This window comes from Sorex araneus, chromosome 1 (genome assembly GCF_027595985.1).
Source record: "Sorex araneus isolate mSorAra2 chromosome 1, mSorAra2.pri, whole genome shotgun sequence".
In the NCBI taxonomy this organism is placed as follows: domain Eukaryota; kingdom Metazoa; phylum Chordata; class Mammalia; order Eulipotyphla; family Soricidae; genus Sorex; species Sorex araneus.
The window spans coordinates 420,596,847-420,609,843 of NC_073302.1; the positions used below are offsets into that span (position 1 = coordinate 420,596,847).

A 12,997-nucleotide genomic window follows, 5' to 3' on the forward strand; every position below is an offset into this window, starting at 1 on the left:
TTCTTTCTTTCTTTCTTTCTTTCTTTCTTTCTTTCTTTCTTTCTTTCTTTCTTTCCTTTTTTTTTTTTTTTGCTTTATAGGTCACACCTGGTGATGCACAGGGGTTATTCCTATTCTACACTCAGGAATTACCCCTGGCAGTGCTCAGGGGACCATATGGGATGCTGGGAATTGAACCCAGGTTAGCCACCACGTGCAAGGCAAACGCCCTACCCGCTGTGCTATTGCTCCAGACCCAGTTCTTAACTTTCTTATGCTTATCCTAAACATATGCAGTGCAAATCCAGCTCATATTACTCTTATTTTCCTAATAGTCAACTTGTTTTTGCCTGGTATATCAGAAATCCTTTCATCACAGATAATCTTTGAACGCATATTTCTTAATCTTGATGGCCTTTGATTTACTTTCTTATTTCCTTCATGTTTGAGATAACAGTGGTTTGCAATTTTTCAGTAGAAACCACATGGCAAATATCCATTCACCTAATTTTGTGTATCTGAGTGGTGAGAAATATGAAAAATTAGGTGAAAGCATATGAAGGTATTTAATATAATTTCCAACTAGCAAGGCAGTTTGATATAGATTGGAACAATTTATATTCCCACTTAAAAGAAATGTGAGCATCCCACCTCACCTTTCATAAAACTGAGTGTTAGCTTTAAATGATCTATGTGGGCATGCTAAAAATAGTATATGATTATGGGATTTCTGTTTCTGAAGTTATAGTTGAGGCATAATCATTTTTCATGTGTCTTATTTATTTCTGTTCCTTTTTGCTTTTCTAAACAACCTGCTCTCTGCCCTTTGCTTTTGGTACATTCTCCTTATTGTTTTATGAAGCCTGATTAGGAGGTTCTTTGATGGAGGAGCCAAAGGTCTATCTGCTCATCTGGAAGTCTCCCATTTTGGGTCCAATCCATTCTCTTTTCTCTTTCAGTCCTATAGTCTCTCTCTCTCTTTGTGTGCCTGACTCTGATCTCAAATGTCACCCATAATAGACTGTTAGGCCCTAGTGGGCTTTTTAAGTCATCTAATTATTTAACGCAGCACTCTTTAATATGCCATCTTCAAGAATACACTTGACGGCAGCAAATTTAATCTAAGATATTTGGAACATAAAGCAGGAAATCGTGGTAGATTCTGAGAGTGGAGATTTTACACACCAGCCTGCCATCTTTTCTCACTCTGCCTCTGAGGTCAGTTCTAAGAGCCCCAATGGACTCACTCATCAAAACAGATCCTAACCTCAAGGACTGATGACTACTCAATTCTGCGCTGGAGTGAAAGCCAATATCTGGAGGGCATGAATGCAAACTAGGGAGGTGTAACCAGAGAGAACTAATTTTATAAACAGGATTGCAACTGGAAGCAAAATTAATTATAAACCACAAAAACTTGAAAGTTGTTAACAAAGAATTTGAATTCTACCTGTAACTTTTCTAAAAATTTGAATTTTTCAAGTATCTACTTCTTAAACTCACAAGGCAGTAACTTCTAACAATTTTCAGTCATGTTTAACAATATTCCATGAGAATTTAATTTCAAGAGATGATAAATACTTTACCTTTGAAACTAACAGTGAAATCACTTCTTTCACAGTGTTGTCAATCAAATCATCTATTTTTGAGTGGTACTGTTGCTACATATTAAAAGAGAAAGATGAATTAGTTGACATGGACCCAAACTTTTATCCCAAGCCTTAAATGCTTTAAAGCTACTAGTTAGGATATATCAAATTCACTACAAATGATCATTTTGTACATTATAAGAATATAACCTTGAAAATGATCCACCCAATCAACACTTTTTACATTGTGGTTGAATTTTTTCCCATGTGCACCATTGAGTTAAGCAGCTAATGGGGTTATTATATAGATGAATTGAGTTCTTAGTCTTATTCAGGCAGAGGAATGTGAAGGATACTTTTTGTCTTCTCCTCTATAATTAAGGTGGCCATGTATTTTTCTAAAGGGGTGGTTTAGCTAGAGAAGCAAAAAGACTGGAAAAAGATTTAATTAATATAGCATTTCATGTCTGACAACTCTCATTCATAAGTTATTTTAAATGTGCTCTAGAAATAAAATGAGCTCCCAATTGTTTGGTCTAAAAGGACCGTTTTGTCAGTGTGGGGAGCAGCAGTTTATACAATCCTTACAATATGCTCAAGCAAGGGCAAAATTAAAATTTCATCAACAAAGGTGAATAGATGGTAACAAATTAATAGGCCATAAAAGGTATAATGAAACAGCCCTCACTACCCATAGTTTTATTACTGCTTCTTCATGAAAAAGACGCCTTTAAATAAATACAAAAAGATGTATTTAAAATAAATCTGAAAGACTCTTTTTTGCTTTCTTTTGAGAATACTAGAGTTCCATTCTTAAATTAGCAGGAGCTTTGGCTTCCACAGTGTATGAAGGCACATTCATTTAAACAGTAATTCTTCCTTTAGAAGCATTTATCTGACAGCTGATTGTCCCCAATAGCCACTTCACAGAAAATGTGACTTGTAAAGACTAACCCTATCTTGATGGTTCAAGGCTTCTTGGAATAGCTAACATAATGCATAGAGTAAAAGTACTCAGGTCAGTATAAACAGCAGACCAACTTAACAGCTGCTGGTTGAATAGTTTCCTAAGATGTAAGTTTTTGAAAGCTATTTTTTTTTTCCTTCTGAAAACATGTCTCAAAGTTTCCACACAGAACAAAACATCAACTTAGATCTGCTTTGGAATACTCAGGAATGATTTCCTTCCATTGGCTCTGACAGCTACAAGTGGTCGTCTCATCTACCTGTATAAATAATAACAAGAAGGAAGCATTCTTTTAAGCAGGTGAATTACTTGTTCTGTTGCGTATATGTATGTGTGTGCGCGCACATGCACATGTGCATGCAAGTGCTAATGAAGTGGTTTAAAATTCACCTCACATAGAAAAATGGAGCCTTTTCGGCCTACCTTTCATCCAGCCTATCTTTCATAAGAACTGACTGATTCCTAAACTTCCAAACCGCAGGGAATATGAGGGATAGAAGGACAAGGTCTTGGGGCCAGAGAGGCAGTACAGTGGATAACACACTTGCCTTGCACATAGCCAACCTGGGTTCAATCCCCAGCACTCCATAATATCTCCTGAGCACTGCCAAAAGTGATTCCTAAGCTCAGAGCCAGCAGCAATCCCTGAGCATTGCCGGGTATGGCAAACAAACACCAATAAAAAACCCCAGAAAGACAGAGGCTAGACTTCTATTGCACAAAGTGATAACTCTTGCTTTTGGAACAACTTGAAGTGAAAGAAAGGAAGGGAGGGAATAAAGAAAAGCAGGGTTGAAGAAAAAAATAAAAGCCAAAAAAGGGTGACTGGTAGTCAAGGTTTTGATACAGAAGATTATCAGCAACTGGGCTGGAGCAATAGCACAGCGGGTAGGGCATTTGCCTTGCACACGGCTGACCCGGGTTCGATTCCCAGCATCCCATATGGTCGCCTGAGCACCACCAGGAGTAATTCCTAAGTGCAGAGCCAGAAGTAACCCCTGAGCATCGCCGCGTGTGACCCAAAAAGCAAAAAATGATTATCAGCACCTTTCTGAGCAAGGTAGGACCTTACTTGAGCATGTGTGTAGGGCCAATGGCATGATGAGTGGGAAGCACCCCAGGGCATGGTGTGTGGAGTGGGAAGTCCCTCAGAGAAGCTGTGCAGCTGAGTGGGCAGTGGAGGGGCTTATGCAAATATGCTCTGACTTGTGTCTGTTCCGCGGCTCTTTTCACAGACTTCCCTGTGCAAACTAGTGTCTGCGCAGCAAGAAAAAAATCCCACACCAGACCGCAAGGTACCTCTTTGCAGGGGGAATGCAAAAGGGAAACAAGATAGATGGCTTCCAGCCACTCACATCCTTTCCCATCACAGGCACTATGGAACATATAGGGATAGGGCTCCTATAGCTAAGAATACGTTGCAGCTGGTTTTGCATCCTTAAATATGTCTGATCCTTAATGTTTATCTCTGCTGGCTATGCTTTTATTTTCCTTTTGGGAGCACACCTGGAAATGCTCAAGGGCTTCTGTGGCATAATGCACAGGAATCAATCCAGCAGTGCTGGGGTTAAGGATGGCAGAAGGTGCGTGAGATGGAATCTGGGCCTCTCACCTGCAATTGATGTGTGCCATCTTTCAGAGCTCTAACCCTGACCCAAGTTTCTTTCGTTTTTTTTTTTACTTAAAAGTAATCAAATGCCACCAAAAGGCTATTTAGCATATCTTAATAGAGCTTCTATATGCTAAACTTTTGGGTTATGTTACCCCAAACCTCACCTCTGTAAGGTTATTTTCTATTCCTTCTCGGAAGAGAGGGCAAATCACTGACTATGAACCATGAAAATCTCACAGAACATACACCTTTAGCTTCTTTTATTTATTTATTTATTTTGACAGCTGATCTAACAAAAGAAGAAAGAGAGGAGCAGCAAAAGTTTCAGAAAACAGAAGAAAAGCAAGAAGTTATAAAGAAAGAAGAGCTGGAGAGAATTCAGTCTTGGGTTTGATCCTCAGCACCATGTGAGTTTCCTTGAGTATTGCCAGAAATGATGCCTGAGCACAGTTAGGAGCAAGCTCTGAGCACTTCCAGGTTTGGCCCCAAAAAAACAAAAGCAAAAATGGGAAAGGATAAAGGGCATAATGTATTTTCTTATTTGTGTCTGGCCACACTCTGCTAGGGCCTGTTAATTCCTGGCTCTGTGCTCAGAGATCACTGCTGGCTGTGCCTGGGCAACTGCACACAATGCCAGGGACAGAATCAGGGATGACCACATGCAAGTCGGCCTTAACCCCTATGCCATTTCCCTAGTCCAAAGGGGACAAATCTTAAATTTTCCTATCCAAGAGGAAAATAAAAGACACAAGGGCCTTTAGGTTTTCATAAGGTTCTGCTATTACATGTTTATCAGATTGGTTCTGACTTCCATGAACCCATTTGGTGGGAACTTCTAGAATGTGCTGTAGCTGCACCGTTGGCACAGGAGATTTGGATTCCTTGTGATTGAGAGTGGGGGAGGTCGTAACCTGAGAATTTATATTCTACCACATAAATATTCTGGGAAAAGAGAACATATGCTTCAAACAAGTCCTGGAAAGACAACGAGGCCATTAATCTTCAAGGGATCCAAATAGCTTTTAAAACTAAACATATCAAAAGCAATCAATAAAAAGGTAGAAACAGACTTTGAATATCTTAATATCTTATTTATATGACCTCTGATACAATGGCGAGGTTTCTTTTCATTTTGATGCACAGGCCACCTTTTGTATAAAATCTGCCTATTTTTAAGTGCAACAATTAAAAACCTGCACAATGCTTTCTGGAGTATTCCAAATTGGACTACAGACTAGGGCACTGACAGATGCAGCTTAGTCTAAGTTAATGCTCAAGTCTGCCTCAGCAGTAAGCACTGTGCCCTGCTAATACCGGGGATGACACTGAATGTAAACTCTAATAGCATTCAGAAATTTTCACTTAAAGGAGTGCAGGGCTAACTCGGAGATTAGGCACTGGCTCCCCTACACTCAGGTAAGGATCATCATTTCACCCAAGTGTTCTCATGTGAACATGCAAGAAATGAAGACTAACCAAAGGCTAATGCACTCTTCAAAGCTGTCTTTTCTGGGGATGCATTTTAAATGTGCTGGATTGTCAGTCCAGGGTATGGACAAATCCCCCACACATCTAGGGGTTCCAGAGTTGTCCAACTAAGGTGATTTCTTCATCAGCAGATGGGTTCTGGGAGGAGTGTCTCTGACAGCATGACACTGCTAAAAGCCCATGCAGGCACCTGCTTTCTGAGGGGAAGGATAACTGATTTCTCAGCATGGATGGTTTTGTGATCTTTACGCTGGTCTCTAAGAGACTGGCCTGAGATTGCTGACTCATTATACACAGCTGTCATGTAAGCAAATCCCTCTTTACCCAATCACGAAGTTAAATGTTGCTCTGAGTGGTGAACAAGCATTTTTACACCATCATATGTCACGAAAGAAGACAGAACATTAATTTGGGAGCACAGAAGTAGCTGCCTTGTGGGCAAGGTTCAGTCTCAGCAATGACAATGAAGCCATTTATGAGAGATTTGGGAAAGCTAATTCCTTTACAGCTTAGAAAAATATAGGGTTACCTTTCTAGTTTAAAGTTTTGTAGAGCTCCAAATCTTCTAATAATTTAGCCTTTTTAAAAACTTCCAAAGTTGCTTTCTGTAAAATAACCCCTCTGTCTTCCCTAGGCATGTGAAATAATCACTTCTTTGCAACAATCCTAAAATGATTTCAAGCACATACAGAAAGCAGAAAGCCCATACATTCGGTGTCTATTTTTTTTTATTGGAGATTCAAAGCAAAGAACAGAATACTTTGTATTGAAATTCTTGTTTACGACTTTTTAGGGTTGCTAATGGGTTTTACACCTGCACATTTCGAACTATATTAATCGTGTGAAAAGTTGTGTGGAATTAATTGTCTCTGGTGAGAAGGTACAGGTGCAGACATAATGAACAGAGCAACAGATTACTCTTTAAAACCATTCCCCCATTAAAGTAAAAACATCACTTGACAATGCAACAATGTTTTGTCAGTTGCTGTGTGCCTGTTTTCTTTTCCTGAAGTATTAGAGTGAGTTGTTTCTGTTCATTCAGCACATATTTACTAAGTGCCTATTGTGTGTCAGCTACAGCAGTGTATACTGAGATGAGAGCAAATAGGTGAATCTGGTATTACTGGGAAAAGGCAAGATTATTCTATAAATCCAATGAGAAATAGACGGGCTTATAAAGAGACTTAGTCAATATTCGTACATAATCAAAGGCTGGCATGTGGGTACTCATAAACAAAAAGGGAGATATCAGCCAATGCCATCTAAGTCAGCTGCCTACTCATTTAGATACCTGGAGATATAAACCATGTGGCAACTGATTAGAGAATGATAGTTACTGACTATACTACACTCCTTACATATGAGATACTAACTCCATCTGTGAGATTATTTGCTAAATTATCAGAAATATAATTTCCCTTTTCAACTGCACACATAATGAAATATGTGCAGGTGCACTTAAGATATGTCCCAAAAGGTAATGCCTCTAGCTGAGTTAAATGACTACGAACTTCATAAATAAAGGGTCTTTTAACTCTCCTTCACAATTATCTAAACCTTCTGCTCAGAAGGGAACTATTGCCTTCATAAATACTAGTTCTAACTTATGTAAGACTTTAACATAACCACAGCGCTCTCTCTCTCTCTCTCTCTCTCTCTCTCTCTCTCTCTCATATGCATATCTCCCAATCATGTTCTCCCAAGGTTCTGGGTGACATCTTGAAGCAACTATAGGTGCACAAGGGGCAAGGATCTTAACATGGACCACTTCTTCTCTACTTCTGATGAAGGTTACATTACAGACATGAGTGGAAATACTTCCATTGGTGGGCATGTTCTTCACTGAACTAACTCCACAAGTGAACTCTTCCATATGGAGTGAACTTCAAAATGGCCCCCTGGTCTCTGAGGGATTTAGGAATAATCCTGATGTGTTGTATGTCATCCTAAGCCCCAAGCTGAAAATTCTCTAATATTAGTGAAAATACATATTATGGATATATGCAGTTGGAAAGTGCTACATTAACTCTGCTTATAATTATATTCAGAATTTAGGTAAAAGGAGAGGGATTCATTTGAGTTGAAATTATTTCATCTTAAAAGATTTTCATAGCAATTCGTTGATTCTGCAGCTTAACTAGACTGAAATGAGTCTCTTAAACCTTATTCAAGGTAATAGCATAACATGTGTAGTGTTATGGAGTAGTAAGCTTTTGGTGTTTTTCACAGCAAAAAGAAAACAAAAATCTAAAGATGGAGTGATACTTATTTTGAAGACATGAAAATAAACAAAAGGTACATGTATAAAACAATAAATCAAAAATATGCTTTTAGACAAATAAAAGACTTACCCACTGACCACCAAACTGAACCATGCCATGAGGGAAAATAAAAGACGACGAAAGAACACATGGAAATAAAGAAATGATGGGAAAATAATTACATTGGAGGAAAAAAGTAACAAAATATCAACTTAAAGAAAAGTAGATGCAGTTTATCCTAATCACCACTGTCAACAAAAATAAACCACGGGCTAACCTAAAATTGTACTTTTGAATACAGAACCAAATATTCCATAGAAATCAAATAGATAAATAAGATATTTATTGAGAGGAACTAGTTTTCTGACATGTTTCTATTTGATCTGTTAAAAGTGGAATCATTTGTGTACATAAAGTATTTCATATGCTATTTCTTTGTAGCTTTTTTGGACCCAGACTTTGAATACTTTAGATTTGTATAAACAAAACAGGTACCTTGTCACTTTCTACTTTGCCTGGGGAAAGCAAGGTTATGCAAATACACAACACCTAAGCTTGTAAATGGCATATCTGAAATTCAATGGCTATAAAATTTGGGACAGTCCTCATAAAAAAAAAAACAACGACAAGAAGAAATGAACAGGAGCAAAGGATAAAGGAAACTTTAGTAAATGCCATGTAATGGAGAATTTGGGTTTTTTTGGGAGGCATGGGGTGGTGGGGCACACTGGCTATACTCAGGGCTCACTTCAGTCTCTGTGCTCAGGGATTAATTCTGGTTGACTTGGGGATCCATATGGGACTCCAGGAATTGAACCCAAGCGTGCAAGGCAAGCGCCCTACCACTATTCTATCATCCAACTGCTTGTATTGGAAGAATTTTGTCTTCTTAGTAACATCTAATCACATGAATGCCTTCTGGAGACTGTATCTCCATTGCCTGGAAACTCCCAGGATGCATTTCTCTATGTTCTGCTCCAGCCACTTACCTCCTGTCCTCCATCCAGGGCACAAAGCTTGGTGCTTTGCTTTTTAGCATCAACTAATACATTAAACATTGTGCACACAGAAGCCGGGATGCGCAAGTCAGTTGTTTTGTTTGCCTTTTGCAGTTTGACTTCAAATGCAGTTCTTGTTCTATTCATTAAGACATTAATTCAGAGTAAGACATTCTGACAACCATTCTGCCTGTTTTGTCAAAGTGAAATCAACACTACAAGATGCTAATTTAAAGCATGCAAATGAAAAATGAGGCCATGTTTGGAAGAGGGGGATGGGGTCCTATTTTTTTCAGGGGTCCCAGATAGAAGATTACAGTGTGTTACTTTACATTAAACCTAGTTTACTATCTAGTAAATCTAGTAAACCTAGTTTACTAGTGATAGTTTTACTATCACTCAGTGTCTTTACAGAAATAAAGAGGAAATAAAGAGGAAATAAAGGTATTTGTTAGGTATCAGTTTGAATGGGAAACATCTTTGTTACACATAATTAATTGCTTGAATCTTTCCAAGTAGAGAAATCACTGACATTAAAGCAAATTAATTCTATGTTTTGGTTGTTTTGCTTTTGCTTTTGGACCCCACCTGGCAATACTCAGGGGTTACTCCTGGCTCTGTACTCAGGAATTAGTCCTGTTGCTCTGTTCCTAAAGAAAACGTTTCTTTAGGTGAGGATTTATGCAATTCTGAGAAATTCTAAAGCATAATAATAATACTCAACATCATTATTGGTATGTAATCAACAATGTGCAATTCTTTCACATCATGTAGGTTTTCCTTCAAATACCCCAAACTGCAGTTGGGTTGTTCTTTTTTTTTTCCTCTTTCTTTGCAAGGGGTGTGGGGGGTGGGTTGTGTGTGTGGGTTGTGGGAGGGTGGTGTAGTCTCAGCAGTGTTTGGGGAAGATAAGCATGTACTTAGACCAATGCTAGGGGAATTATGAAGTTATGCTTATTTTGTAATAGTAAGACAAATGGAAACACATTTCGATGAATCACAAGCCTCTAGAACTTATTCCTAGAATCATAAGCAACTAGAAATTATTTTTTGTTAAGTTCTGAAGAATATAAATAGACACTTGAAACTCATCGAATGCAGATTGGGATTACCAGTAGACAGAACAATTGATAACACTGATCATAAATTGAGTTTGCTATGCTTTATCACAGCACACAGAAACAGTATATATAAAGCACTGAATGGGCCTTTTCCATATGTCTCAGCTAGAGCTGCCCTGGGAATTTAAAGCACAGTATTCCCAGAGAGGTAACCATAAGCACAACAGAAATGATCAATATGGTATGGGTGCTACTGACAAGGGCCATTGTTAGGAAATCTGAAAAAATTTTAGCAATTTACATGGATGAATAAAATTTTGCTCATAGTAGTACCTAGTCTATTTTGGATTGACATGAGTGTAATCTTTTGGTGATAACCTATCATTAGGTTATCTGAAGAAAAGTCCTATCTGCTGCTGGTATATTACGCAGCAACTTAAAAGATATGTCTACCTTTTGACACAGGCCTCTATCATATCACTGGCCATTAGTTTAAGTCTTTGTTCTAAGTGGTGGGCAAATTCTTGCTCTGGCCAGTGTAGGTCAAAGACAAACATCTGCAGTGCATCAAGTTTCCAAAAGAGATCTTCTGATGTTGCTGAGCCGTTACTAGAAGAAAAAGGGAAAAGGAAGATTATGAACTTTCATGTTAGCTGTGTGAATCACCTATACACGATTTTTTGTTTCCTTTTTTTTCATATTTGGGACCACATCAGGTGGTGCTCAGGGATTACTCCTGGCTCTGAACTTAGAGTCACTCTTGGAAGGCTGGTGGGGACCATTTGGGGTGCGGGGATCAAATCTGAGTCAGCCACATGCATGGCAAGCATCTTACCCACTATACTATCTCTCTGGCTCATTTTTCCTTTTCTTACTAAATGTCATTCAAGGAAAAACTTCACAGAAAATTGCTAATGGTAATTATTTTTTCACTGATCAACTTATATCTTCCTTAGTTCTTAATTACTGGAGTAATACAGTAATAAAGTTTCACAAAAGGGGTCACTGTCACTGTAACTGTCATCCCGTTGCTCATCAATTTGTTCGAGCGGGCACCAGTAATGTCTCTCATTGTGAGACTTATTGTTACTGTATTTGGCATATCCAAGATGCCAGGGGTAGCTTGCTAGGCTCTGCTGTAGAGGTGTAATGCTCTCGGTAGCTTGCCAGGATCTCCAAGAGGGGCAGAGGAATTGAACATGGGTCAGCAGCAAGAGAAGCAAATGCCCTACCGCTGTGTTATCGCTCCAGCCCATAAAAGGGGTATAAACATTTTTATTAAGAAAAAGAAATCCAATTATTATGTACAAGAGCAAACTTCTTTTGGGGGGTGAGCACACATGACAGTGATTAAGGGCTATTTCTGGCTCTACATTCAGGGATCATTCCTGGCTGTATTTGAGGTACCATATATGGGGCTGGGGAATCATCAAATCAGAGTCAGTTGTAGGCACAGCAAATATTTGGCGCTATATCTCTGGCCCAAGAACAAATATTTTGAAGTTCTTTATGAATTTCTAGGAGACAGATAAATGCATGACTATTTTCTCTAGTAAACTTGGTAAAGCTTGTTTTATTGAAGAAAACCCACATGACAACAACTAGTAACTTTGCTCTCCTACTCATACCTACATGCCTTTCTCATTGTGGTGGTATATAGTGTAGAGGGCTTTAAATATCTCATACCCAGGAAAAGGAGAAATAAGCACCAGAAATAAAGTAGTAGGTGTGGTAGAGAAATCTTACATCTTTCTTGAAAGTCTTTGTACCTTTTCAAAGCTTATAGTTGAACTTAACTTGGACCAGCAAAGTAGGTCCAACAGAGAAATGACAATCAAGATGCTCTGAGGTTGGAACAAAATGATGACCCTTCTGGTCATAATTAAGGACACTTCTGGTCCTTAGATTTTTCTGGCAGTGGAACCAATATTTGCTATGCATTTGATTTTGTTTCAAAATGATGCAAAGGTATCACATTTCACCTCTGTTTGAAGGTAATGTGTATGGCAGAGGTAGTACTTACCATATTTGGGTAAAAAATATTTTCCCTTATGCCAGTATCCAGTCTGGGAGGAAAACATGTTTTGAAAATAAAATATTGCTATGCTAATACATATGGAAACAATATAAAAGAGAACAGAGAAATTAAAAGGTGCTGTAAGATTCTTTAACCTCCTTTTTTAAAACTTTCTATAAAAATTATATAATTCATATTTTTTATTTGTCAAAGTAAAAAGAAATAAACTCATTGACCCAAGGGCTTGGTGGAAAACCTATATAAAACATAAGATTATTTTAAACAGCCACATTATTTAGCTAAATGTATCTTAATTAGCTAGCTAAAAAAATTATTTCTGCTCAGGTTAATTAAAAGCTAATGTCTACTTCCACCCCCGCCTCAGCTTCCCAGCTTCATTACCAAACTACTTTCATCCTGATTCTGCTAGTAAACTCCTCATGATGTGCTTGTCTAGCCAAGATGTCCTCAGAGTTATTATCTCGAGGGACCAATCACAGCACAGCTCTGAACACCACACACAGCATCTTACTTAATATCTTCTAATCTTAACAGGTTGAGCTCTTAAAGTACCAGAAACAAAGAACCAGAAAATATTATACTGAAGTACTGTGAAAAATATTTGAAAAATTCTCATTTTATGCTTTCCCCCCCACCATATATGAGGAAAAAAATAAAAAGAAAAATCTCTGTATATATCCATAAGTGCAGAGATTCTATTTTGGGGGGCCTGCAAGGGGCGGAGACTTCTGGGCCCTATGTGGTGGTTTTTCTGGGTCAGTCCTGATGGTGCCCAGAGGACCATGCAATGCTGGGATACAATCTGGGCTTCCTCCATGCAAAGCTTACACTCAGCCTACTGAGCTATTTTTCTGACCCAAACCTATGGCTAGTTTGATATTACAAATTTTATTTAATTATGAAGTTGTAGTTAGAATTCCTGATATATGTGAAGCAGAAACTTAAAGAAATCATATGCCTTATAGCAAAAGTGCAAAACACTATTTGCAATGACATCATAACAT

The 12,997-nt window shown here is 38.3% G+C and overlaps 1 protein-coding gene across 8 annotated transcripts in view; it reads right to left on the reverse strand.

Annotated features, from left to right (window-relative positions):
- CADPS2 (calcium dependent secretion activator 2) overlaps positions 1-12,997 on the reverse strand; it is a 541,525-nt gene that overhangs the window by 59,335 nt on the left and 469,193 nt on the right. For 4 of the 8 annotated variants that reach the window (XM_004602056.2, XM_055143028.1, XM_055143031.1 and 1 more), the window contains 4 exons: positions 10,409-10,564; positions 8,886-9,033; positions 7,987-8,001; positions 1,566-1,640 (listed from right to left, as the gene is read on the reverse strand). In XM_004602056.2, coding sequence (XP_004602113.2) covers positions 1,566-1,640; positions 7,987-8,001; positions 8,886-9,033; positions 10,409-10,564 — 394 coding nt within the window. The remainder of the gene's footprint in view (positions 1-1,565; positions 1,641-7,986; positions 8,002-8,885; positions 9,034-10,408; positions 10,565-12,997) is intronic. The other 4 variants (XM_012935474.2, XM_055143035.1, XM_055143053.1 and 1 more) reach the window with 1 other exon arrangement.